General features: G+C 44.9%; 1 protein-coding gene across 3 annotated transcripts in view; it reads left to right on the top strand.

Annotated features, from left to right (window-relative positions):
* The window catches only part of HGL1 (heteroglycan glucosidase 1), a 216,693-nt gene extending 189,155 nt beyond the window's left edge, over positions 1-27,538 (top strand). For 2 of the 3 annotated variants that reach the window (XM_086488764.1, XM_086488771.1), the window contains 2 exons: positions 11,180-11,325; positions 26,811-27,538. In XM_086488764.1, coding sequence (XP_086344890.1) covers positions 11,180-11,325; positions 26,811-27,010 — 346 coding nt within the window. In that variant the 3' untranslated portion in view covers positions 27,011-27,538. The remainder of the gene's footprint in view (positions 1-11,179; positions 11,326-26,810) is intronic. The other variant, XM_086488780.1, reaches the window with a different exon arrangement.
* Positions 27,539-27,783: the final 245 nt, after the last annotated feature.

Genomic DNA, 27,783 nt, shown 5'->3' on the forward strand with positions numbered 1-27,783 from the left:
GTCATCTTCTCCGCGCGCGTGTGTGTGTGGGATTCCTTTATTTTAAAATCTTTATGTCACTTGGGCCCCATCGGACGGGCCCCCATAAGTTGGTAGGACTTCTTCTTCTTCTTCAGCTGCTTCTTCTTAGGGTTTAGGCCCCTCAACCGGGATCTGCACAGTGGCTCCGTTCTTCAATGGCTTGACACGTCAGCAGTTTGTGACATCTCCCATTGCCTGATGTCCTCAAGAGACTCTCCCTATGTCTATGCAGTTCTAGCAAAAACAACCCGAGGCATCTCTGATCTTGATATCTCATGACTCTACCCAGTGGTGCAAAGCTCTCTCTGAATAGACAATGAAAGCGGCCTTGTATCTCATAACATACCGGACAATGACAAATGTGATGTAACTCTGTCTCTGGCTCTATATGGCACAACTTGCATATCTTGGCCTTTGCTAGTATTCTCCTAAATCTGCCAGTCTCAATCTCTAGTTGATGCGATGAGGTGCGCATTTGACCAATAGCGCATTGTATCCCAGAGGATAAATGAGTGTCCTTATAGGCCGGTCTGATGACATATCCGTCTCCTACTAGTTGGAGAAGATACTCTCTATAGAAAGCCATCTTCATGCCCAAATCTTGTGTCGGCTGTATCCATGTGCTCCTGGTATCTAGTTGAATCAAATCGTGACATATAAGTCTAGTGTTATTTGTGTGAGAGATAGGGAGGGTGCATCCAAGGAGTACTGGAACGGAGGCAGTCTATCCATGCTGAAGCCATGTGACTGAAACCATGATGTCATCTGCCCATACCAGCATGTTGTGTCCCCTTGTAGCGCTAGCTGTCGAGATGACTCAAGGGCTACCCGAGCATATCTGTCTCTGGGAAGGTCCCATAAATTATGCATTAAGGATACTGATCTAGTAAGGGCCTTGACCGAGAGGGGGGGGGGGGGGGGGGGGGGGGGGGGGGGGGGGGGGGGGTGCAGCTAGCTCGGCTCGAATAATCTCATGTGGCACTGAGGCCTTAGCCCGAATCATCCGAGAGATCATAGAGACTAGAGGCCTCTCTATACATGTCCAACCATGAGTGCTACCAGATCTGCCATGGTGGTCCATCGAGAGTTCCCAAATCTGAACCCCATAAAGCATAGCTAAAGCCACTAGAGTGTCAAAAAGCCACAACTTTGTTTGAGGTTCCTGAAACTGAACCTGCGAACGCATCTTCTCCAGTCCTCCCAAGGTTGCATAAGCTCTCGTCAATCTTGTTTATGTTGCTCTCCTCAATGAAAACACCCCAAGACAGCTATATGCATTTGTATACTCCAGTGTCTCCTCGCCATAAGTAAAAGTGGGTGCTGACTCTGACCCACTATGGTGTGGTGTTAAACACCATAACGTTTGTTTTCCCCAGACAATCTACTATCGTGGGAAAATGTGTGCAAAGCATCTAAATGGCACTGCATCCCCTCCAAGAGTCAAAAATCAACACAATATCTTCAGTATATAGGAGTAGTGGGATCCATATCCTTGCCAACTGTGCTCCTCTATCACCATCCCTCTCAATGTAGTTGCAACCTCATCCACATACATGCCAAATAGTGTAGGAGATAACGAACAGCCCTGTTTCACCCCTATAGTGGAGTGAACCAAATGAAAAATCGCCTCTGGAGTCTGTACATGCCCCACTACTGACTTGTATAGACCCATGATCCTCCAAATCAACTCTTTGGGCACCCCCATCTCCTGTAGTCTGCGCATCAATCTAGCTATGGACACTGTATCGAAGGCTTTGCGGAAATCCACAAAGCAACAATAGAGTTGTCTCCCACGTGATCTCCCCTCCTCAATAATCGCTCTGAGTGTCAGAATATGATTAAGAGTAGAGAAATCTCTCCTAAAACCTGTCTATCCTGCTGCCCGTACACCCTCTCTCTATGCCCATCTACTCAACTGCTGCTCAAGGATGAATGCATACAACCGTGCCAATGTGTGCCCAATCATAATCGTGCAGTAGTTCCCAGTCTCCATAGGATCCCCTGACTTGAAGAGAGGTACGATAGTGGACAAACTCCATGCATGAGGTAGGCCCTCGCACATGGATGATGGCATGATTGAACATCATGCTAGAAGCTCTACAAGCAGATCTCTAGCATGTATAAAATGCTCTGCTACCAAGTCATCGTGATCATATGCTCTCCTGGTCTTCATCTTGTCAATCGCTTTCTTGACCATTTCGGCAATAAAGAAAGCACGTGTGTGTGGGCATGGCTTTGGCGGATCTGGAAGAGGTGGCTGCTCAGAGACTGTTTAGAGGGATGATGCATACTGACCCCATACCTCCGTAGAAGTGATGACTGGGGAGGGAGAGTGCTCATGGAAGAGTCGCCATGCTCGCCTGAATCTTGGCTCAAAAACAACTAATATAAATCCTGCTTTAGTCTAGCTAGAAACGCCCTCTTCTTCCATCGTACCAAACACCGAGAAGCAATCCGTGACTGCGTGTGAGTAATGATTCCTAGAAGTACCTCCCTCTGAAGTCCGGCTCTGCTCTGCACTCCTCGTCATGCCAGCTATTTTGGGGTATGTTCCCAGAATGTCGTCGCTGCCCAGGCTCATTGTGTGGGTATGCCTCTGCTGTTGCATCCTGTAGTGTCTTTGTCAATATATAATTGAGCTCCCCTAGAGGTCTCCCCGGATCCTCTGTGCATAAGCGTCAGTAGATTCCATCTATGTAGACAGAATCAGTCTCCGACGTAAAAGTGTATCGCGTAGATCTCTGTGCCAGTCGAGCTGTGCTAAGCTAGAATGAGACGGTAAACGTGAGGAGAGCATGATCTTTTGCTACCCCAATAGGCCTGGGCCCGACTGTAAAGTCCTGTATAGAGGGTATGAAACTGGGCTGAGCCAAAACATAATCCACTGTCCTAGCCCCATGTCTATGAGGAAAACAAGTGAACCCACTCGCCGCTGGAAATCTCTGGAGGCCATGAGAAATGAAATGAAATGAAATGCTATGTTATATTAACGTCTTCAAAAGGCCAAAATGACCTATGAGACCAATCTGTTACAAAATATGGAGAGAGAGAGAGAGAGAGAGAGAGAGAGAGAGAGAGAGAGAGAGAGAGAGAGAGAGAGAGAGAGAGAGAGAGAGAATGAATGCAATGAAATGAAATGTTATATTAAACGTCTCAAAAGGCCAAAATGACCTATGAGACCAAAAAATTACAATTGGTGAATCTGACACCATGTCTGAGTACGGAAAGTACAAAGAACTAAGACTAAAACACTAAAACACCAAGGAAATGAGTCTGAAGCTGATCCGGAACTGAAACGAGAGAGAGAGAGAAATGAAATGAAATGAAATGTTATATTAACGTCTTCAAAAAGGCCAAAGTGACCTATGAGACCAGAAAGTTACAATGTGGTGGATCTGATACAAAGTCAGAGTAACAAGATGACAAAAAGAAAAAATAAGATACTATGGAATCCTCAACTGCTAGGTGTGAACTAAGCAGCTAGCTGGGATAGCTGAATCACAGGAGATCTAGCATCGGTCGTTGGCGGATCTCATCAATCTCCTCCATGGTTAGTAGTCTGACCGGGCGTCGTGCATGCCTGGCCAGAGTGCTCCGAATCTTCTGACGTAGCCTCCGTCGATGTTGTGTAGTCCTCCGCAGTCGTGGGCGCCTGGATTCCCCCAGTTCAGTCGCTTGGTCGATCAATGTGCCTCTGGTGTGAGACGAGGGGGAGTGGCTCTTGCGGCTGTCCCGTGTCTGTTTCGAAGAAGTCTGTGATCCGTCTTTGAGACTGGCTAGCCTCGCCACTCATCACGCTGTCTCTGTGTCTGCGCAGCTCGAGCAAGAACAAACCCAGGCATCTTTGATCCTCGTATCCCATGACTCTTAAGAGTGGTCCAAAACCCTCTCTGAACAAGCAATGGAAGCGGCCTCGTATCTCGTAGTAGACGAGGCAGCGGCATGTATAATGCAACTCTGTCTCAGGCTCCATGTCACACAAGGGGCATGTCCTGGCCTCTGCTGGTATTCCGCTGTATCTCCCAGTCTCAATCCGCAGCTAGTGAGAAGATGTGTGTAACTAGCCAATAGCACATCGTATCCCATGAGATAAGTGGGTGTCCATGTATCTGGGTCTCGTCACAAAACCATCCTCCGTAAGCTGGAGAAGGTGGTCTCTGTAGAAATCCATCTTCGTGCCCAATTCCTGTGCTGGCTGTATCCATGTCCTCCTGGTGTCTAGCTGGGTCAAGTCTTGGCGGATGAGCTTGGTGATCTCTGACTATGTAAGAGTGAGAAATGGTGCATCCATGAGTATTGGAATGGTGGCAGCCTGTCTATGATGAATCCATGCGCCTGAAACCATGATGCCCTACCAGCATGTTGTATCTCCTTGCATGGCTAACTGTCGAGAGGACTCAAGTGCAATGCGAGCATATCTATCTCTAGGAAGTTCCCATGTGCGGTTTATGAAGGAGACTGATCTGGTGAGCGCCTCAACTACTAGTGGGGGGGCCGCTAGCTCTGCTCGGATAATGGCCCGTGGTACTGATGCCTTGGCTCTAATGAGCCGCGAGATCATAGAGACGAGAGGTTTCTCCATGTTCCCTCATCCATCCGTGCGACCCGGTCTCCCGTGGTGATCTAATGAAGGTCCCCATATCTCAGCTCCATAGAGCAATGCTAAAGCCACCAAAGTGTCAAAGAGCCATAGCTTCGTCCGGGGTTCCTGAAACTGAACCTGCGAACACATCTTCTCCAATCTACCCAATGTTGCGTGGGCTCTACTCAATCTGGTCTCTGCTGCTCTTTTGAGTGAGAATGCAGGTCCGCTAAAAACCACTCCAAGGTAAGTGTAAGCATGTGTGTACTCCATAGTCTCCTGGCCGTATGTGAATGTAGGTGCTGACCTCTTGATCCATTGTGGGGTGGTATTAAACACCATAACCTTGGTTTTACCAAGGTTGACAGACAAACCACTTTCGTGGGCAAACCTATGCAAAGCATCCAATTGACGTTGCATTCCCTCTGGGAATTCGGATATCAACACTATATCATCAGCATATAACAAGAATGGAATCCATGTCCCTGCCAATTGTGCACCTCTATCACCATCGCTCTCAATGTAATGAGAAACCTCATCCACATACATACCGAAAAGAGTAGGAGAGAGCAGGCAGCCTTGCTTCACCCCAATAGTGGAGTGAACCGGTGTAGAGAGTCCCTCAGTGGTGCGTACATGCCCTACTACTGATCTGTGCAAGCCATGATCCCCCAAATGAGCTCTGTGGGTACTCCCATTTCCTGTAATCTGCGCATCAATCTAGCTCTGGGTACTGTGTCAAAAGCTTTGCGGAAGTCCACAAAGCTACAATAGATCCGTTTCCCATGAGATCTGCCCTCCTCAATGATGGCCCTGAGTGCCAGGATATGGTCAAGAGTAGAGAAGCCTCTCCTGGACCCTACCTGCCCAACTGCACGCATTTCTTCCCTCTCTGCCCATCTACTCAGCTGTTGCTCAAGAATGGATGAATACAACCATGCCAGTGTGTGTCCAATCATGATAGTGCGATAATTCCGAGGCTCCATGGGTCCTCCTGACTTGAAGATAGGTACAATCGTAGATAGGCTCCAGGTGTCCGGTAGACCCTCACACATGGCACCGTTAAACATAGCTTCTAGAAGCTCTGCTCGTAGGTCTTTGGCATGCATGAAATGCTCAGCGACTAAGCCATCATGATCATATGCCCTTCCAGTCCTCATCTTGTCAATGGCTTTCTTCACCATCTCAGCGGTGAAAAAAGCACATGTGTGTGGGCATGGATCGGGGGGGTTGGGAAGGGGCGATTGTCCAGGTACTGTGTACAAAGATGATGCGTACTGACCCCAGGTCTCTGTGGAGGCAATAGCAGGGGGGGGACTGCTCATGAAAGAGCCGCCACGCCTCACGCGAGTCCTGACTCAAGAATAGCTGGTATAGATCCTGCTTGAGCCGAGCCAAAAAATCCCTCTTCTTCTGCCGCACCAAGCGTCGGAAGTCAATCTGTGATTGTCTGGAAGTGACGTCCCCCAAAAGCACCTCCCTTTGAAGTCTAGCTCTAGTCTGGCGGCACTCCTCATCGTACCAGCTGTTCTGAGGCATGCTCCCTGATCGGCGTCTCTGCTCAGGCTGGGTGTGTGGGTATGCCTCTGCTGCTGCATCGTGTAATGTCTGTGTTAGTATAGTAGTTAGCTCCTCCAGAGGTCGCCCCGGGTCCTCAGGCATAGGCGTCTGTAGATCCCGTCCATGTATACAGAATCCGTCTCCTGTGTGAAGGTGTAGCGAGTAGGGGCTGCTACCCGTGGCCTGTGTGCTACACTGAACTGGAAGGAGATGGTCATCGACACCAGAGCATGATCCACTGCCACTCCGACCAGTCTGGGCCCAACTGTGACATCCTGGATACTAGAGATGAGATTCGGCTGTGCCATGACATAGTCCAGTGTGCTAGCTCCATGTCTTGTGGGAAGCATGTAAAACCTCCCGCAGCAGGAAATCTCTGTAGGCCATTCAAGATGGCCAATCCATGTGCGGTGCCCATGCCTATCAGGTGTCGCCCATACTCAGTATATTCCACATCGTGTGATAGTCTGGACAGGCCCCTCTCTACAACATCTAGCTCTCTCAGCATCTCCTTTGAAGTATCATAAAACACTATCTGGTGATGGGCAGTCCTAGCATTGAAGTCCCCTAGAATGATAATGTCACCATCTCTAGAGAACTCCCATATGTCATCATCCAAAATAGAAAAAGGGAACTGTCCTCTGGGTGATGCATAGACTGATGTACTCGGGGGAAAGTAGCAAATAGCAATGTAAAGATGTCTGCTTGTCTCTGCTTTCAATCTCACCCACATGTACCTAGCCTGCTCATCCCTACGGGCTATATGTATCAATGGCTGCAGATCTTCTCTAAATAACATTGCCACTCCCCCCGAGCCCCGTCCTCTGTGCTCTAAGCGTGTCTCCTGTCTGTAGGCTGTCTCCCACCTGTATCCATTGATGTGAGGCATGGATTGCGCGAGGGCCTGGTGTGTCTCAGAGTAAAAGATGATGTCTCTTCCAGTAAAGCTATCCTCAAAAGCACCCACATCAAGACGCATAGATCCATTACAGTTCCAGGCAGATACTTTGAGTGTGGTCAGCCACTTTGAGTGTGGTCCCATAAGTCTCGCACCGTCATGTGGAGCGTCGTTCTAGTGTTACTACTCTTCCATCTCGGTAAAAGGCAATCTTGCCTTTTCCCCTTGCCGCTCTAATCTCTAGCATTACTTCCTGCATATGAGCAATCTGCGAGAGGGTGAGATCATCCCCGAGAAAGATGCCCATCTCTTTAAGATTTGGTCTTTTCTTCAAGAAGGACTTCTTCGCTTCCATGGAGGGAAAACGGAGGATGAGTGCTCTTTCTTTTGAGGTTTCCCCACTGCTTCCATTTTTCTTTATGTTGCCCACTCTCCATGCTCTTGTGTGCGTCGGCTCATGAACCCCCATTAAGGCCATGAGTTCTTTTACCTCTTCGTCCACATTGCTTTTGTCTCTAAGACCACAAATTCTCACATGTAAAGCGCGCACCCGTCTTCTTTGCTCCTCCTCTAGTGTCTAATTAATGATAGTGGGTGTGGACGTGGGCGTTATCTCCTTGCCTTTTCCTTTCTTGGCCACCTTGATCCATTTCTCGGCTTCATCCGCCTTTTGTTGAGTTTTGGTAAGAACATCCACCCAAGAAGTCGTCATCTCTTTGTGTTGCTCTTCTCCCTCTTTGATGGCCCGCACTTGCTCCTTGATCGTGTTGATTTCTTCGAACACTGAGGTTTGCAGTTCGCCCTCTTCCAGTGTGTTTCTTGATCGTGCTTCGGCGAGGTCTTTCTTGAGTGACGCAATCTCTTCATCATGAATCGTCACTCGGTCTTCCAGCGTATTTATCTTGCTCTCTTGGATCAGCACGCGTCCTTCGAGCATGTTTATTGTGCCCAAGAGATTGCGGTTCATCTTGGTAATGGTCTCCATCATTTCCTCTTTGCACTTTTGAATGGCATCCTCTAGGGGGTCAGCTTTATCGTTCAGCTTCCTCATGCTTGATCGCCGTCCGAAAAAGAGCCACTAAGTGCACGTGTGCATCCACACTAGCAGCGGGTGGGGAAACGCGAGGAGGTATGGCAAGGGAGGGGCCGCGATAGAGCACGGACGAGAGAGAGAGAAATGAAATGAAATGAAATGTTATATGAACGTCATCAAAAAGGCCAGAATGACCTATGAGACCAAACTGATACAAAAGTGGTGAATCTGTTACAAAGTCTGGGTACCTTAGTACTAAAGTACTAAGTGTGAAAAGTGTGAAAGTGTGAAAATAAATGTGAAAAACTAAATACAAAGTATTGAATAAACTTCTTAGGAGCATTCTGGGTGTGTGGCTAGAATGCTTCTAATCCTTTGTTGTAGTCTCCTCCGGTGAAGTGTGCTTCTACATCTCGGTCGTTGTCGTCTCGATTTCCTAAGCTCAATCGCCGTGTCAATGAGGGTGCCTTTGGTATGGATGTGGGTACTCCTTTGTGCTGGTTGCTGGTCTCTTGCTTCTCCTTCCCCTCCTGCTTCTCTCGATCCGAAGAAATCTGTGATATGCCTCTGAGGCTGTAGTGCTCTTTGTCTTCTCATTAGATTATCCCTGTGCCGATGTATTTCCAGTAGGTACAAGCCTAAGCATCTTTGATCTTGGTATTGCATGACTTTATCTAGAGGTCCAAAGCCTTCTTTAAATAGGCAATGGAAACGCCCACGTATCTCATAGTATATGGTGCAATGGCATATGTAGTGTAATTCTGTCTCCGGCTCCATTCCGCATAACTTGCAAATTCTGCTCTCAGGTGGGATTCCCCTAAATCTGCCAAATTCAATTTCCAGCCGGTGTGAGGATGTACGAATCTGACCAATAGCACATCTCAAACCATGAGACAAGTGGGTATCCATGTAGCTCGGGCGAGTCACAAATCCATCTTCAGATAGCTGTAGGAATTTTTCTTTGTAGTCGGCCATCTTCGTGCCCAATTCTTGTGTAGGGTCTACCCATGTCCTCTTAGTATCCAACTGTATAAGATCCTGACGGATGATTTTATTAATCTCCATTCGTGTAATTGCCAGTGATGGAGCCTCAAGAGAGTATTGGTAGGGGGGTAATCTTTCCATATTGAACCCGTGTCTCTGAAACCACGAAGACAGTTGCGCATACCAGCATGATGTATCATCCCCTTTCATTGCTAACTGTCGAGAGGATTCGAGGGCCAATCTAGTATAGCGGCAATTATTTGTATCCCACAAACCATGTATAAAGGACACTGATCTGGTAAGAGCTTCAATTTCTATCGGAGGGGCAGCTAGTTCCGCTCGGATAATCGCGTGTGGTACGGAGGCCTTAGCTCTAATCATTTGGGAAATCATAGATACCAAAGGTCTCTCCATTGGCTTCCAATTATCCTGATCCACAGATAGTCCCCAAATCTGGACCCCATAGAGCATAGCCGAAGCCACCACAGTATCAAAGAGCCAAAGTTTTGTTCGTGGTTCCTGAAATTGCACTTGTGAACACATCCTTTCCAACCCTCCCAAGGCCGCAGAGGCTCTGGACAATCTAGCCTCTGCTGCTTTCTTAAGAGTAAACTTCGGTCCTGCAAATACCACACCAAGGTATGTGTATGCATCTGTGTACTCTACTGTATCCTGGCCATATGCAAATGTAGGTGTTGATCTCCTAACCCACTACGGTGTGGTGTTAAACACCATAACTTTGGTTTTACCCGAGAGAGAGAGAGAGAGAGAGAGAGAGAGAGAGAGAGAGAGAGAGAGAGAGAGAGAGAGAGAGAGAGAGAGAGAAAATGGAAAAACGCGATAGAGTACGGGTGAGAGAGAGAAGGGGGGGGGGGGGGGGGGGGGGGGGGGGGGGGGGGGGGGGGGGGGGGGGACAGCAGGCGGGGTAGGGAAGAGAGAGAGAGAGAGAGAGAAAGAGAGAGGCAGCACGATAGAGTTAAAACAGCGGCGGGGGGGGGGCGGCAGGCAGGGTAGGAGAGAGAGAGAGAGAGAGAGAGAGAGAGAGAGAGAGAGAGAGAGAGAGAGAGAGAGAGAGAGATGAAATGTTATATTAACGTCTTCAAAAGGCCAAAGTGACCTACGAGACCAGAAAGTTACAATGCGGTGTATTTGATACAAAGTCAGATTAACAAAATAAATTAAACTAGGATAACAAAATATAAATACTGCGGGATCCTAAACTAAGCAGTACAATGTGAAGACAATATGGGAGGGGAGTAGAGATCCATCTTCATCTGCACTCTGGACGACGAAAGAGTATGGCTTGAATCCTTTGCCGTAGCCTCCTTCGAAATTGTGTAGCTCCTCTTCTCCCTCGGGGTCGTCTAGATCTCCCTAGCTCCAATGCTCGGTCTATGAGAATGCCAGTAGTGCGGGTAGACCTCTCCACCGCCGTTGGCTGCTCCTCTGTCTGTTCTTCTGGGTGTACAATATCTAGTGTAAAGAAATCTGTGATCTGTCTCTGGGGATGTCTCTCTTCAGCTCTCCTCAGTAAAGTTTCTCTATGCCTGTGTAACTCAAGTAGATATAGCCCAAGACATCTTTGATCCTCATACCTCATGACCCTAGATAGAGGCCCAAAACCTTCTCTGAATAGACAATGAAAACGGCAGAGAGAGAGAGAGAGAGAGAGAGAGAGAGAGAGAGAGAGAGAGAGAGAGAGAGAGGGGCAGCACGATAGAGTTAAAAAGGGGGGTTAAAAAGTTAGTACGTTGGAACGGGGGCGGGGGGGACAGCGCGCGGGGTAGGGGCGCAGGGGCAGGGCCAGGGGGTGTGGTTGCGGGGCGGGAGAGGGAGAGACTCAGGGGGGTGCGGGTGCGGGGCGGGAGAGGGGGGGAGATTTACCTGCGCAGGGGCAGCAGCGGGGGGCTAGGGGAAGCGGGAGCGCAGTGGCAGCAGCGGGGGGCGAGGGAAAGCAGGAGCGCAGGGGCCAAAGCGGGAGCGCAGTGGCGGCAGCGAGGGGCGAGGGGCAGCGCGCGGGGTAGGAGAGAGAGAGAGAGAGAGAGAGAGAGAGAGAGAGAGAGAGAGAGAGAGAGAGATGCAACTTTAAGCACATATGCAGGACTGCTCGTCTCCGCATCCATCCCTCATTCCAGCTACGTCACCCAACAGAAACATTTATTAGGTTTGAAACTATTGATGGAAAGAGTCAGCACATCAGTATAGAAAGTGAGGAGCTTTGTCTATGTGGTGACAAGCGACCAAATGGTATGTTGTTTTTAGTTGTTTTGAATGGGCAATGCATGAATAGCTGGCATGACTTCATTTCTTGAGATGGCTTAAACTTACTTGTGACTGTGGGGATGGGATACATGCCTAAGATGTGTGTTTAGGTATGCAACACACAAGGCTTGTTTGCATGGGTATGGAAAGGACAGAAGGATATACTTAGAATGAGTAAGGTCCCTTTTAAGGCATTAAAACCCATTACTGGTAAAATTCTGTGGACAGTAACTCTATCTTTTTACTAATGTGAACCACACCAGTACACGTTGCCAAAAAGGCTCATCTACAAGCTCTCTCAATTAATCAAGGCTTTATATATATAGAGCTTGCTTCCTGAATCGTTGCTCTCCTTGCTGGACTTTTTGCAAGGACACACCAATTGCATCTGCAAGTATCTTATTTGAAAGTGAGTAATACTCTGTTATCACAGATACAGCGGGCCGAAAGGCTTAAGTAATATGAAGAAAGTACAGAACAAAGTTATCTCCTCTTTCAAAGAAGGGATGAATCAAGCAAATATGGCAGAAATCTACAAAAGATTTCCTGTCTGAGTGTTATAAACATTCATTCAAAGGCAAACACTATCTCATCATTTGTCTTCTAGTGCTGAGTACTCTGTCCTCAACAGGAAGCTCTTGAAATGTCACTTTTTACTTTTTGAGGAAATCCTTTTTCAAAAAAAACAAAATTCATTGTGCTTCAAAAAGACACGAAAAAGGCTATAGCTACAAGGAAATCTCTCCCAAAATATGTCGCATGTTCCGGAATCTTTTTATACAGAAATTCAGACTAACGACATGCAATCCTTGAACTAGTCATGGTAGCTATTGTGCTTGTTGGTGTCCTGGTCCCCAGCCAAAAGCTGTCGTAGGCATCCTGTAATTCACCTCAATTGTTTTGCTGATGTAGCAGGCTACAAAGTCACAAGACATGGACAACAATTATAGTTCGCTTTGAACAGCAGTTACAATTGGCCTGGGTTCACATTGGGTGGACTCTCGCCTGGGCAGTGATGCTAGTTGTCCATGACACATGGCATACAAATGAGTGGTGGTTGAGAGGACACCATGGCCAGTCCAAAACCCATCATTTCTCTATGGTCATGAAACTCTTTGCTCACCTTTGATAGAGGATGATCTCTGAGGTTGTCACGATCTCATGGTTTACACAAACTATGAGAAATTAAACAACACATTTATCATCTTTGCTTCGTATCCTGGAATAAGCTGAACCATCATCCATTACCTTTGTTTCCATTCAAACTCCCAAAATGTAGGGTTGTCCAAGGATAAGATGATATGAAGATGTGCCATGTATAAAGAAGTTTTGTTCAACTTTTACATCACCTATTGTCACCTTTACATTTGGACATGCTGCATATAATTCTCGTGATGGATTGTTTGCCACTCTGACCATCCAACCATGTTCTGTGTCCATTGGCCATTTACATTTGTTGTAAAGACTTTTTGACATTATAGTTATTTCAGAACCATTAAGGCAACAAATGGTTCTTCAAGATCACCTACCTTGATTAATGTCTTTGTAGTAGCCCATACCCAATGGCTTCTAGAATAGTGACTCCTAGGAATACTTTGAGATTCTTCCCCATCATCAGTAAATTTCACTTGCCTTACATTCCAAGAAGATTGGTAGCATCTCACCATAGCTTCATCACCTTCTTTAGCATGCACCTGTACTCCTTGTGTCTTCACAGTATCGCCTTCAGCTTGTGGGCGAATAGACTCTCCAAGTGTTTGCTTCTTTCTCTTGATGATGTCGATAATTTCTTCATGGAATTCACGCTTGGCTATGCAAAGCACCTCACCCAAAGTAAACTCAACCTTGCTATTCAAAATCCTCTTCTCTAGAACTTTCTTCAAGTCTGTAGCAAGCTCACTGTCAGATTGTAGTTTGTAAGCTGATCCTTTTGGCTTACCTTTTGTTGGCTCCTTTTTCTTTCCTGTTGTAGATTCCTCCATGGTCACTTCTGGTAAAGGTGCCTCTTGTGTTGGTGGTGCTCGCAAAGGAGCTACATCATTCCTCCCTCCACTTCTTGTAGCTCTTTTCGAAGGCCCTTCATCACCATTTTCTCGCCTACGTTGGTCTTCTACAATGGCTTCATGGCTTTGGCAATTTTTAATGTAGGCATGGACAGACATTGAATCCACTGGATCATTCCACCCTGTTTCTAGACGTATGCAATCATCTGCTTCATGTAGAGTCTCTCTTGTAAGCTTTCCCTTTTTAGCTAATTGCATGACAGTTGGCCAGAGTCGACCATGATGGTCACTCACCTCCCTCTTCATCACTAAAATGCTCAATTTTTACTCCATAAGTAGATGCTTCAACTGAAGAGGTGGCATGGTTATGTGCCATATCTTAAACAAAGGTCTGCATTCCCCCCTTCCCGAAGTTAGTTCTCAAGGGTAGACCTGTCTCTCTTAAGTGGATTTTACCATCCTTAAAATAGACAACATCTTTTGTCAAAGCATCACTAAAACGATCACAATCCCTTCTTACATGGTCTGTACTATCACACCAAAAGTGGGGTTGGAGGACTTCTACTAGGTAAGAAGGGTTGACACTTTCTTCGGTCACGCAACATTCAGATCCACCCAACTAATGGGCAAGAAGACCCTTGAGCCTACTCGACAAACTAGACCCACTATACCATACGAAACTAGACCACGCTAGGCTAGGGAACCAGCGGCTAACACGAATATCTTCGATAGCGTAACTACGCCCATCTCCTAACTATGGTGGCAAGCAGCAACAGGTCTCTCCAAAACCTACAACACCTCCTTCTGCTATGGATGAAGAAGAGAAGAGGATAAAGACAAAGAGACTCCACCCCAAAAAAAAACAACAGCTACATTTAAACGGAGAAAAAGAGATACTGTACTCTTTCAATAGGGCGGTATATCTCATTTTTTGTCCTCTGCTTACGGATCATCTTCGCATCTTCATGGACGATTTTTCGACCTTCTCAGGTGCTCAATGTTCAACCCCAGTGGAAAACCTGGTGCATTTCCCATAGTGTTTCTAGGTGGAGGAGGTGCTACTGGATTAGGTTTCACATACCTCTTCCTAGCATATTCCATGCCATAGTAACACTGTTCTCTCGATTCTGCGTGTGTGCTTCGTCATGGCCGCGCTTCAGTATTTGGAGACACAGCGGGACCTAAGTACCATTGTAAAGCGGGGTTGCAGTGGTACAGAAAGAAAAAGGGTCTCGCCTAATCCAAAAATAAGTGAAACTTTCTCAACGGGCTCCTTGGTAACAAGGAATAGATCAGTATGTTTTACAGAACTTGAAGATTTGAAGAGATGTGAGAGACAATATGTACATAATGTACAAAAAGGCATGAAAAAGAGTGGGTTGCTAGAGCCTACTGAAAATGTTTTGGATTTGTGTGAGCAAGTTTCATTTTTAGATACTATGGTTGAGCTTGATGCTATAATGGAGTTTAGTTTGCATTTTGAAAGTGAAGTTGTGGAAGTATGCTCTATGGAAATGTATCAAGTAATAGAAGCCTTCAAAGAAAACCAAAAACTTGGCCCAAAAGTCCATGTCGAAACTAAATACAAGAGTGGAGTGTAGCAAAAAAGGTGAAACCAGTAGCTTCACTCTTACCACCCAACATTAGGGAAAAGATTGAGCAGGCTTCTTTGCAACCAAGTTTGAGGAATCCTAAAAAATTTGGGCATACCTACACAAAGGAGTCTTTTCAAGAGTTGCAAATTGGTTGCGAGGAGTTCCTAACACAAGAGAAGACAAAGTGCTTTAAAGAAATGCTTTCAAAGCATGGTAAGGCTTTTGCATTTGAGCCACATGAGGTAGGATGTGTTGATCTTTCTATTGTAGCTCCTATGGTAATTTTTACAATACCTCATGTGCTTGGAATCTGCGACCTATTCCGGTTCTAAAGACTCATTTGCCCAAGTTAGTAGAGCTATTGAATGAGAAGATCAAAATGGGAATTTTGGAGCCTGCTTGTGCTCCATATTCAAACAGGTGGTTTACAGTTCCAAAGAAGAATGGTGCTCTACGCTTCATTCAAGATATGCAACCAGTAACCAAGGTGACAATTAGAAATGTAGGTACAGGTCTAATTGTGGATGAGTTTGCAGAGGCATTTGTAGGGAGGACAATCTACTCGATGAGGGATCTCTACTCGGGGTATGATCAATTCCAGCTTGCAATTGAAAGCAGAGACTTGACAACCATGAGGACACCTTTGGGTTTGGTAAGGATGTGTATCTTGCCACAGGGAGCAACCAACTCGGTTGTACATATGATGAATGGGATGAATAAGGTCTTACGTGACTTTATTCCTCAAATCACAATGCCTTTCATTGATGATTTTCCTATCAAAGCATATGAAGAAAGTGATAAAAATGAAGCTTTGGATCTCAGGGGATGTCGCAGATTTGTGATAAGTCACATAAATGATTGTGATAAAATTCTATCTAGGTTGGAGGAAGTGAATCTTACTTTGTCAGAGAAAAAGTTTATGTTTGGTGTCGATGAAGTGCTCATTGTGGGGCACATGTGTGGGCCATATGGTAGGAAACCTTGTCCAACAAAGGTAGATGCCATCCAAAGAATGAAAGAAACATCCACTAACATCACTGAGTTTAGAAGGTTTTTGGGAGCATGTGTCTTTTATGTTATTTGGATTCCACATTATGCACATGTAAATGATCCTCTTTATCAATTGCTTACAAAGAATCAAAAGTTTAAAATCCATGAAAAAGCTAAAGGAGTTGCTCCAGTCAGCACCAACTCTGAGAAAGGTAGACTATGAATGTCAAAGGTCAGTAATTGTGACAATAGACACTATCCTACAGGAATTGGATGGGCAATAGAACAAGATGACGAAGAAGGACACAGGTATGTGGTGAGATTTGGAGCAAAGGTACTAAGTGCTCGCCAAAGAAACTATCCACACATAAAGAAAGAGTTATGGGGTATGGTTATAGCTTTGAAAAATGGGAAAGAGTACATAATTGGTGCATGTGTGGTTGTAGAAACAGATTGTCTTGGGATGACTACAAGTTGCTCAACGCCAGACATTGCTATGTTGCGGTGGATTGCCTACATTAAGTCCTAAAATCCCGAGTTTAAGCATATTGCAAGTAAAGACAATACAGTGGCAGATATGCTATTAAGGGCAAGGTATGAAGATGAGTCACAGATGATTGACGAGGGAGATGATGTAGGCACAAAGTTCTATTCTATCTCTCATGTCAAAGGTAACAATGTCTGCATGACTAATCCACTTAAATTGTTCTTGAAAGAGCTTTATGAAGGTGATTGGCTTCTTATTGGGAGCTACTTGAGTACTCTAGCAAAACAGGATGATTGGTGTGAACAAGAATTCAAGAGGACATGCAGGAAAGCATATGGGTACTTTTTGAGGGATGGTTACTTGTGGAAGCATCCTAAACAAAAGGGTGCTATATCACAAAGGATTATATGTAAAAAAGAGACTCAAGTAAAGCTCATGCAAGAGTTTCATGAGAGTATATGGGCTGGACACAGTGGTGTGTGGGCAACCTTCTCCAAGTTGAAAGAAAAATACTGGTGGAAGGGTATGTATAAAGATGTATCTCAATTTGTAGAGTCATGTGTAACTTGTCAAATGTATTCAAATGTCCGGCATCGTGATGGATTGCACCCTACATATCCACTAGCCATGCACCATAAATGGGTTGTGGATCTAGTCACAATGCCTTTAGGACTCTGGCAGATGAGATACTTAGTTCTTGCACGAGAGGACCTAACAAAACAGGTAGAAGGGCGAGCATTAAGAACTAAAACCACAGAATCTGTATGCAAATTCCTTCTTGACGAGGTGATTTGCCATTATGGTTGTGTGGGAAAGATCACTACAAACAGAGGTGAACTGGATGCCGAGGAAGCAAGGGAGTTCTTTTCCAGGTTAGGAATCAAGCTTTCTCTTACTACAGCTTACAACCATGAAGGCAATGGAAAGAGTGAAAGAGGGCATCCTCCTATCATCAAAGCTTTGACCAAGGCTTGCGAAGGAAGAGTTGGTGAGTGGCCAAAACTGTTACCATATGCTTTATAGGCTGATTGTACAACACATAGCTCAGTAACTGATTATATACCTGCGGAGCTGATGTATGGTCAAAAGCCAGTGATGCCGATTGAAAATACAATTCCCACATGGAATGCACTACTTTGGCAAGAGAGGCTTAGCAAAGGAGCTCCTTGCATTGTGCATAAGGAAACTAAAGAGAAGACCTAGAGACATTGAGGATGCAAAAGAACGATTCAAAAATGCAAGGTTGAAAAACAAGGACTACTTTGATAAGCGACATCGGCTCAGGAGCAAAGCAATTGACAAAGGTGACTGGGTTTTAGTGTATGATAGTAGCCTTGATAACCAGCACACAGTCATGCGTAAGTTTTCAAAAAGATGGTTTGGACCGTATGCTGTAAAGCATGTGCATGAAAATGCTACTTACAGCTTTTGTGAACTAGATGGTACAGAAGTAAAGATTCCCATTGCAGGAAAAAGGATCAGAATGTTTAAGAGAAGAGGAGAAAATGATCCAGAAGATGTTGACGATGAGAAAGAGCAAAACACAAGTGAAGATCAAAGTGAAGATGAAGCTTTAGAATCATCCAGTGAAGAAGAAAGCAAGGAAGATATACAAGAGGGCTGATCTTACAAAGAGAAAATATGGCCATACCGGAGGATGTGCAGGTTTAGAGAGGGTGGATGTCGTATTGTGACACGTACATAGTGGGAACAAATGCTACAAGATTTATCTTGCAACTTTTTAGATACAGAAGTACATTACCTATAATGTACATATGCATATCTAAGTATAATAATAAGCTTTCTATCTCATCCTATTATTTATCTCAAGGGTAACATATTTACCGTCAGAAAATACTATGGGAAAAGCATCAATAGCTCCGCCTCTTAACTTGGGGCAAAAAGCATTGGTTCTTTCTTTTTACTATCTCATTATCATCTCACACCCTACTTAGATCTTATATCTATGGTAACTTTCAATATATATATATTCTATGTATTTTTTATATTTCTTATATTTCTTTTTAATAGCTACTAGGAAGGAATCATATTCTAGCGGGACATAGCTTGCATGATTTTCAAAGATGCACTCATTTTAATGAATTATAGCAAAGATGCTTACAAAACTTTGTCAAGGATCAATGTCATGCTTTCATATTGCATGAAGTGTCCTTCGGAATCAAATGAAAGTCTAGGCTAAAAGGACCACAAGAAGACTTTTGCTACCAGAAATGTATCCTATTTTGATGATTTTTACACAAGATTCCAATCCGAATTGGAAAAAGTATGTAAAATGAGAGTCGTAGCTTATGAGCTGAATTTTCTGCCCCTATTTTTACTTTTTTATTTGGAGTCACGGTTGAGGAGATATGATCAAAATACTAGACCCCAGTCTGCCCACATCATGCAGGGACAGCTCATTTCAAACTTTGTCAGTTCTGTTCACAGTGACTCTTCTCTTTCTTGTGTAACCCGTGGGGTTTCCTTCACCTATAAAAGGAGACCTTTTCTTCCTTGTAAACCATTCATGAGATGAATTCATGAGGGAGTGAGAGGATTGATGTCTAGTTGTACTTAGCCATTAACATAAGCCTAAGCCTACACTTGCTCCTTATGTAGTGTGATCTCCCTGTGCTCCGTACATGTTGACAGGATAGAGCTCCAATATGGAGAGGGCAAGGAAGTAAGTTGTGCTCTAATACCACTGTAATCACTTCCGACAAGGGATCGAATGGAAACATAGAGATAGCGACACTTTAGAACTTCAAAACAACTGAGAGAGAGAGAGAGAGAGAGAGAGAGAGAGAGAGAGAGAGAAATGAAATGTAATATTAACGTCTTCAAAAGGCCAAAATGACCTATGAGACCAAAAGGTTACATGTGGTGAATCGAATACCAGGTCTGGGTACAAAAAGTACAATGAATTAAAAAGAAAACAATGGGTAGGGGTGGGGTGAAAGCTGATGCAAAGGGAATACAAAGGATGGGCTGATACAATGGAACTCTCTGATAGTAGAGGAATCATATACATATACATCAGTATCCAAAAGGCTATAGAGGTTCAATGTCCTCCAAGGTAGGCACTTTGTCGGGACGGCTCCTATGTCGTGCCAGTATGGTATGGATCTTCTGTCGCAATCTGCGTTGATGTCCAGAGGGCCCCCTCATCCGTGGGCGACGGGACCGTCCCAACTCTATCGCCCGATCAAGCAGTATGCCTTTGGGGCCTCTGGTGCTGCTATGCTGTGGGGGCTGCTCGAACTCCTCTCTTTGTGACTGAAAGAAATCTGCAATCTGCTGCTGTCGCTTGATCTCTCTCATTGTGTCTCTCTTCAAGAGGTCCTCTCTGTGTATGTGAATCTCCATTAAGTATAATATGAGGCATCTCTGATTCTGGTATCTCATGACTCTAGAAAGTGGTCCAAAATCCTCTCTGAATAAACAGTGAAAGCGACCTCGTATCTCATAGTATACTAGGCAATGACAAATGTAATGTAGCTCTGTCTTGGGCTCTATCTGGCACACCTAACAAATCGTGGACTCAGTGGGTACTTCTCTAAATCTGCTTGTCTCAATCTCTAACTGATGTCAGGGTGTGCGTATCTGACCAATAGCACATCGTATCCCGTGAGATAGATGAGTATCCATGTATCCTAGTCTGATCACAAAACCATCCTCCGTGAGCTGGAGAAGTTGCTCTCTATAGAAAGCCATCTTCATACCAAACTCATGTGTAGGCTGTATCCATGTCCTCTTCATATCCAACTGAATCAAGTCCTGTCTGATGGGCCTGGTAATCTTTGCCCTAGTGAGGGAGATGGAGGGTGCATCCAAAGAGTACTGCAATTGGGGTAGCCGATCCATACCAAATCCATGTAACTGAAACCAAGATGCCATCTCTGCATACAATACCAGTTGTTGTGAAGACTCTAGTGCTAATTGAGCATATCTGTCTCTAGGGAGAGCCCAGGTGCTATGCCTAAATGAAATTGATCGAGTGAGTGACTCCACTACCAATGGAGGAGCAGCGAGCTCCGCCCACCCTAATAGTGTCATGTGGTACTGAGGCCTTGGCCCTAATCATCCGAGAAATCATAGACACCAAGGGCCGCTCCATACATCTCCATCCATCAGTACTGCCATCTCTGCTATGATGATCAACTGAGGGGCCCCATATCTCTACTCCGTACAGCATGGCCGAAGTGACCAAAGTGTCAAAGAGCCAAAGCTTTGTCCGAGGTTACTGGAACTGAACCTGCGAACATATCCTCTCAAATCTCCCCAATGCTACATAGGCTCTGGTCAATCACGTATCTACTACACGCCTCAGGGAAAATATTGGATCACTGAAAACCACCCCAAGATAAGTGTATGTATCTGCATACTCCACAATCTCTCGACCATATGTAAAAGTGGGGGCGGACCTCCTTACCAACTGCGCCGTAGTGTTAAACACCATTACCTTGGTCTTACCAAGGTTCACAGACAATCCATTGTCCTGTGCAAATACATGCAATGCATCCAAATGACATTGCATCCCCTCTAGAGAATCTGAGAAAGATCAGCACAATATCATTAGCATAAGCGAGAGAGAGAGAGAGAGAGAGAGAGAGAAATGAAATGTTATATTAAACGTCTTCAAAAGGCCAAAATGACCTATAAGATCAAATTGATACAATCCTTGTGGATCTAATACAATGTCTTGGTATAGAAATAAAATGAAGTAAATGAAAGACTAAAAAAGACGAAAACTAAAAGACTAAAATTGTCATACTAAAATCATCATCAGCATCATCGTCAATGCCCTAGGATGCCTGGCATTGGGTGTTGTCCGAGAAAGTATTGCATGGGTCGCTGAAGAGCTTCGTCAATGTTCGCTTGTGTAAATAGTCGTACTGGGAGTCTTCCATATCGTGCTACAATAGTCCTGATCCTCTAATTGAGCCTCCGTCGATGTGGTGGTCGCCCTCGTAGACGTGGGCGTCTAGCTCTCCCGAGCTCAATGGATCTGTCCACTAATATACCTCTGGTATAAGTGGGCTTTGAAGTCTGTTGTGAGGCAAAAACATCTGGCTGCTGAGTCCTTGCTCTAAAGAATTCAATGATCTCCCTCTATGAATGTCTCCCACTGCCTGGTCTCTTCAAGTGACTCTCCTTGTGTCTGCACAACTCTAGCAAAAACAACGCGAGGCATCTCTGATCTTGATATCTCATGACTCTAGCCAACAATCCAAAGCCCTCTCTGAAAAGACAGTGAAAGCGGCCTCATAAAAGACAGTGAAAGCGGCCTCGTATCTCATAGTATGCCGGACAATGACAAATGTGATGTAACTCTATCTTTGGCTCTATATGACACAAGTGGCATATCCTAGCCTCTGCGGGTACTCTCCTAAATCTACTAATCTCAATCTCTAGCTGATGCGTTGATGTGCGCATCTGACCAATAGCACATCGTATTCCAAAGGATAAATGAGTGTCCATATAGATCTGATCACATATCCATACTCTGTTAGTTGGAGAAGATGCTCTCTATAGAAATCCATCTTCGTGCCCAACTCTTGTGTCGGTTGTATCCATATGCTCCTGGTATCTAGTTGAATCAAATCCTAACATATAAGTCTAGTGAACTCTGTCCGCGTGAGAGAAAGGGAGGGTGCATCCAAGGAGTACTGGAATGGAGGAAGTCTATTCATGCTGAAGCCATGTGACTGAAACCATGATGACATCTGCCCATACTAGCATGTTGTGCCCTCCTGTAGCGCTAGCTGTTGGGATGACTCGAGGGCTAGCCGAGCATCTCTCTCTCTGTGGAGGTCCCATAAATGATGCATGAAGGAAATTGATCTAGTAAGGGCCTCAACTATGATAGGGGGGCAGCTAGCTCAGCTCGAATAATCTTATGTGGCACTGAGGCCTTAGCCCGAATCAGCCAAGAGATCATAGAGACTAGAGGCCTCTCCATACATCTTCATCCATCAGTGCTACCAGATTTTCCATGGTGATCCACTAAGGGTCCCCAAATCTGAACCCCATAAAGCAGAGCTGAAGCCACTAGAGTGTCAAAAAGGCACAGCTTTGTTCGAGGTTCCTGAAACTGGACCTGCGAACACATCTTCTCCAATCCTCCCAAGGCTGCATAAGCTCTCATCAATCTAGTCTCTGCTGCTCTCTCATGAAAACTAGGTGTATGCATCTCTATACTCCACCGTCTCTTGGCCATATGTAAGAGTGGGTGTTGTGGTTTTTCCCAAGTTAACAGACAATCCACTATCGTGGGAAAATGTGTACAAAGCATCTAAATGACATTGCATCCTCTCCGGGGAGTCAGAAATCAACACAATATCATCAGCATATAACAATAGTGGGATCCATGTCCCTGCCAATTGTGCTCCTCTCTCACCATCCCTCTCGATGTAGTCAGCAACCTCATCCATATGCATGCCAAATAGTGTAGGGGATAGCAGGCAGCCCTGTTTCATCCCAATAGTGAAGTGAACCAAATCAGGAATCCCCTCTGGAGTGCGTACATGCCCCACTACCGACTTGTATAGACCCATGATCCCCCAAATCAACTCTTTGGGTACCCCCATCTCCTGCAGTCTGCACATCAATCTAGTTCTAGGCACTATATCGAAGGCTTTGCGGAAATCCACAGAGCAACAATAGAGCCGTCTCCCACATGATCTCCCCTCCTCAATAATGGCTCTGAGTGTTGAAATATGATCAAGAGTAGAGAAATCTCTCCTGAAACGTGCCTATCATGTTGCCCGCACACCCTCTCTCTCTGCCCATCTACTCAACTGTTGCTCACGGATGGATGCGTACAACCGTGCCAATGTGTCCAATCATAATGGTGCGGTAGTTCCCGGGCTCAAATAGGGTCCCCTGACTTGGAGATAGGTACGATAGTGGACAAACTTCAAGTATCAAGTAGGCCCTCGCACATGGCACGGTTGAACATCACTGTTAGAAGCTCTGCAAGTAGATCTCTGGCATGTATAAAATGCTCTGCTACCAAGCCATCGTGATCATATACTCTCCTATCTTCATCCTGTCAATGGCTTTTCTTTACCATCTGTACGGTAAAGAAAGCACGTGTGTGGGCATGGCTATAGCGGATCTCGAAGAGGTGGCTGCCCTGAGACTATGTATAGGGATGGCCATACTGATCCCATACCTCCGTAGAAGTGATGACTGGTGGGGGAGAGTGCCCATGGAAGAGTCGCCATACCTCGCCTGAATCCTGGCTCAAAACAACTAATATAAATCCTGCTCTAGTCGAGCTAGAAACGCCCTCTTCTTTCGTCATTCCAAATGCCGAGAAGCAATCTGTAACTGCCTGAGAATAATGACTCCTAGAAGTACCTCCTCTGAAGTCGGGCTCTGGTCTCTCTGCACTCCTCATCATACCAGCTATTCTGGGGTATGTTTCCAGAACGTCGTCGTTGCCCAGCCTCTGTGCATAAGCGTTTGTAGACACCATCTATATTGTAGACAAAATCAGTCCCCCACGTAAAAGTGTATGGGGTATGTGTAGATGTCTGTGCTAGTCGATCTGTGTTGAACTGGAATAAGACAGTAAACGTGAGGAGGGCATGATCTACTGCCACCCAATAGGGCCTAGGCCCGACTGTAAAGTCCTGAATAGAGGGTATGAAACTGGGCTGAGCCAAAACATAATCCACTGTGCTAGCCTCATGTCTATGAGGAAAACAAGTGAACCCACTCGACACTCGAAATCTCTGGAGGCCATTCAAGATGGCCAGTCCATGTGCAGTCCCCAAATCTATCAGATATCCCCCATATCCAGTGTGCTCTTCATCCTGCCAACACTCGGCCAATCCCATATCATTGACATCCAATTCTCTCACATTTCCTGTGAGGTATCGTAGAAAGCTGTCTGGAACTGGCCCAACCTGGCATTAAAGTCTCCCAGAAGAATTGCATCTCCATCCCTAGAGAACTCCCATATGTCCTCATCCAGTATCATGTAGGGTGAGTGACCCCTGGGTGATGCATAATGAGGTTTGCTGGGGGTCACAAAATAGCATATTGCAATGTAGAGTGCCCTTCCTGTCTCCGCTCTCACTCTGACCCACATATATCTGGCCTGCTCATCGCAATTTTTAAGTGTGTAGGACTCTTTTTACTGAGTTAGGCCCCTCGGCGCAAACCCAGAAGTTGGTAAACTTGAGTTTCTTCTTCTTTTTCTGCCTTTTGATAACTCAGGTCCCTCGGCTATAAGTTGGTTGCATCAAGCCCCCTAGCTTTCCCTAAGAGCAGGGGTTGACCAGCCGTCTGAGGCACCAATGGAGGTTCAGTCAGGTGTTTACTGATTATCACGCTCAGCAGTCAGTGGGGCTTTCAGAGGTGCAGTCAGAGGTTCCAAGTGACAGTAGGGGTTCTGTAAGAGGGACAACATGAGAATCATAACTATGCTGGGTGATATATTGAGCATAATCCATTCCCATCTTGTGTATTCCTCGGGCCAATATTAAGTAGGATGCACTAAATTCCAAAGGTGATTAAGCAGTCTTTTAGACAACATCTCGCAAAAATCTAATACTTGCCCCTGGTCTAGGAAATGGGTCGCCAATGCTTAAAAGAGGAGAGTGATGGCACCTCGAAAAGCAATCACTAGGAATTTGATGGCACCCTGTGTAGCAACTTAATTCTAATTCTTCCCTTTCAAGGAGTTAGAAATAATCTCTGTACAGATTTCTGTGATTTATGCTGGGCAGTTTTCAGCGCCAGCTTTTGGGACCAGTTTCTTTTGAGTTTCAAGCTTTTCATTTAAAATTCGTTTCAAGGCCAAGGGCCTTTAAATAAGTGAGGAGGACTCAGTCTCTAGACTCTTTGGTGAGGTGGTGCAGAGCATGAGTACCAGCATTGTACTGACTTCAAGTAATATAAAGAAATACTGAAAGGGGCGCCAAGATTTGAGGCTAGTACTCTCTAGGGTGGAATTCTGCCACTCCATGTCGCATGTGCTCTCTCTCTCTTTCAATTCAGTTGTTATTGAAGTGCTTAAAGTTGTTCAGTCTATTCTTTTCCGTTGGCACGTGGTGCCCGTTCTCGTGATAGTGTTTAGTGACAATTTGATTGGAGGCATTTTGAGCCTTTTTACATTCTCCTTGGAAAAAGAGGGGAGTCTAAAGAATGGTGTATTGGCTCAAAATCTGAGTGTGTTAAACTCTGGTTACATTGGAACAATTATGACACATCTTCCAAGGAAAGGAATTCTGTTATATTGTTCTCTACACATGCCTCCTCCATTGATTTGTGCAGCATAGAGATGCTTTGCCGAGTAGGTCTGTGGGTGATCTTTGCTGCCATTATGGCGAGTGAAGCTTGAAGCCAGATACAAAGTCTCCTCTTTCTGTGCATATGGCCAAAATTGGAGTTATAATTTGCTTTGAATGTCAAAGTTTTGTGTGCGCACATTGGTGTAGGTGCATGTGAGGCCAGATTGACTTGGTGGTGTGTGTACCCATAAAATGCAAGCTTGCCCATCTTGGTCCTTAGAAGGGAGCTAGATTAGCCTTGATTATGTTGTAGACAACTGCAATGATGTTCTCACAAAGCTCCATTTCATGCCTAGGAAATGGTAGATATTTTCTGCTAGCTTAACTCCTTGCTACATTTTCAAGATAAGCTAGCATGTACTCTCCTTTCTCAAAGAGTCTGGCATCATTTCCTAGAGGATGCTCACTAAGATGGCACAAGCCCATGATATTTCTTTCCGCATTTAGTAATTTTTCTCTTCGTTTTGCTGTAGGTTTCTGGCATTGGATGGCAATGTTTAGCGATAGATTGAGCTTAGGGTTAGAGGAGCTCCCATACCCATAAAATGCAAGCTTGCCCATCTTGGTCCTTAGAAGGGAGCTAGATTAGCCTCTATTATGTTGTGGACGATTGCAATGTTGTTCTCACAAAGCTCCATTTCATGCCTAGGAAATGGTAGATATTTTATGCTAGCTTAAGTCCTTGCTACATTTTCAAGATAAGGTAGCATGTACTCTCCTTCTCAAAGAGTCGTATGTGCATGCATATCTGGGTGGGTGTGAGTGTGTGCAAGCACAAACTCGTTTGTGCGTGCATATGCGTGTGCATGTGTGTGTCCGTGTGCGTGTGATGATCTTGTTTTGTACAATGTCAAGAAAAACCATTTCTAGGACGAATAGTTCACCGTGTTAAGACCAGAAATGTGGAGCTTGAAACTAATGTAGGTCTTGGCTTGCTATGTTTTGATCACTCATGCATACACTTGAAAGCCTTACCTTAGGCTCTTAAGTAATTATATCTTATTTTCTAATAACCTTGTAATTGAGTTTATTATATTGTATGTTTATTGACTGAGGTTTTGATTTCATTTTTTGCAATGACCCCTTTCAGGTGAATGGATGATAGTAGACACGTGTGCCAATGTGTCACTCGTGAATAGGTTCAATGTGGAGGAGGTGGAACAATGTTTAATATGCTGGGGACCTGGTACTTGCTTTCTAGAGCTTTGGTCACCGGAGAGACCAATTTCGAAGGCTACACCAATAAGCATACATCATACGTACGAGACAGTTTACGTCACATCAGGTTAAGGGATCACCCATCCATGAATGATTGAAGGGTCTCTATTGAAGCTCCTTTGACAAAGCTGCTGCTACTAAACCAAGTGCTGCAAGCAAAGTTCTGCGGGTTTCACCTCCATTAAGAGGGTGCCCACAAGCTCCTTTTAGACTAATAATTTAGTCAGCTTGTGAGCCGACAGAAATAGCACTCAAAACCATCCAATTAGCATGTCATAAACTCTTGAGATTTTGAACATTAGCCATTTTTTGGTTTTTGAATGACTTGGGACATCACCAACTGATGGTCAGCACGAGCAAATGTTGTCATCATTTATGCACATCCAGCTCTTCATTAATTTCTTCAACCAAATTGCGCATCATTTCCAGCAAAGGATGTCCCAAAAAAAAAGGGATCATATGTACAGTGCCTTACGTGTGCACAGTGCTTTGGGCATGCACCCATGGCATGTTCTCTAATCAAGGCCTTATTGCATGTAGCAATAATTTCAAGGCGCACAATATATATATTTATATGCATACTTCCAAAGGGTTTTTAAATTGCCTGAGATTTACATATAGCTGCACCTTGGATTGTTTTGTACAAAATCATTAAGATAAGGCCTTGTTAAATTCCAATATGTTTCAAATATATTATTGGGATCAATAGAAAAGGATGATTATTACAGAGATTTGCTCAAAGATCTACTTGCAACTCATATAATCTAGTCAATTAACCTTTATGCAATTTCTTAACAAGTTATGGTTGGAGCTGTATTGTCATGTTGCGGCTACACACGACCAAA

Source organism: Adiantum capillus-veneris, chromosome 2 (genome assembly GCF_014529385.1).
Source record: "Adiantum capillus-veneris isolate H3 chromosome 2, ASM1452938v2, whole genome shotgun sequence".
Classification (NCBI taxonomy): domain Eukaryota; kingdom Viridiplantae; phylum Streptophyta; class Polypodiopsida; order Polypodiales; family Pteridaceae; genus Adiantum; species Adiantum capillus-veneris.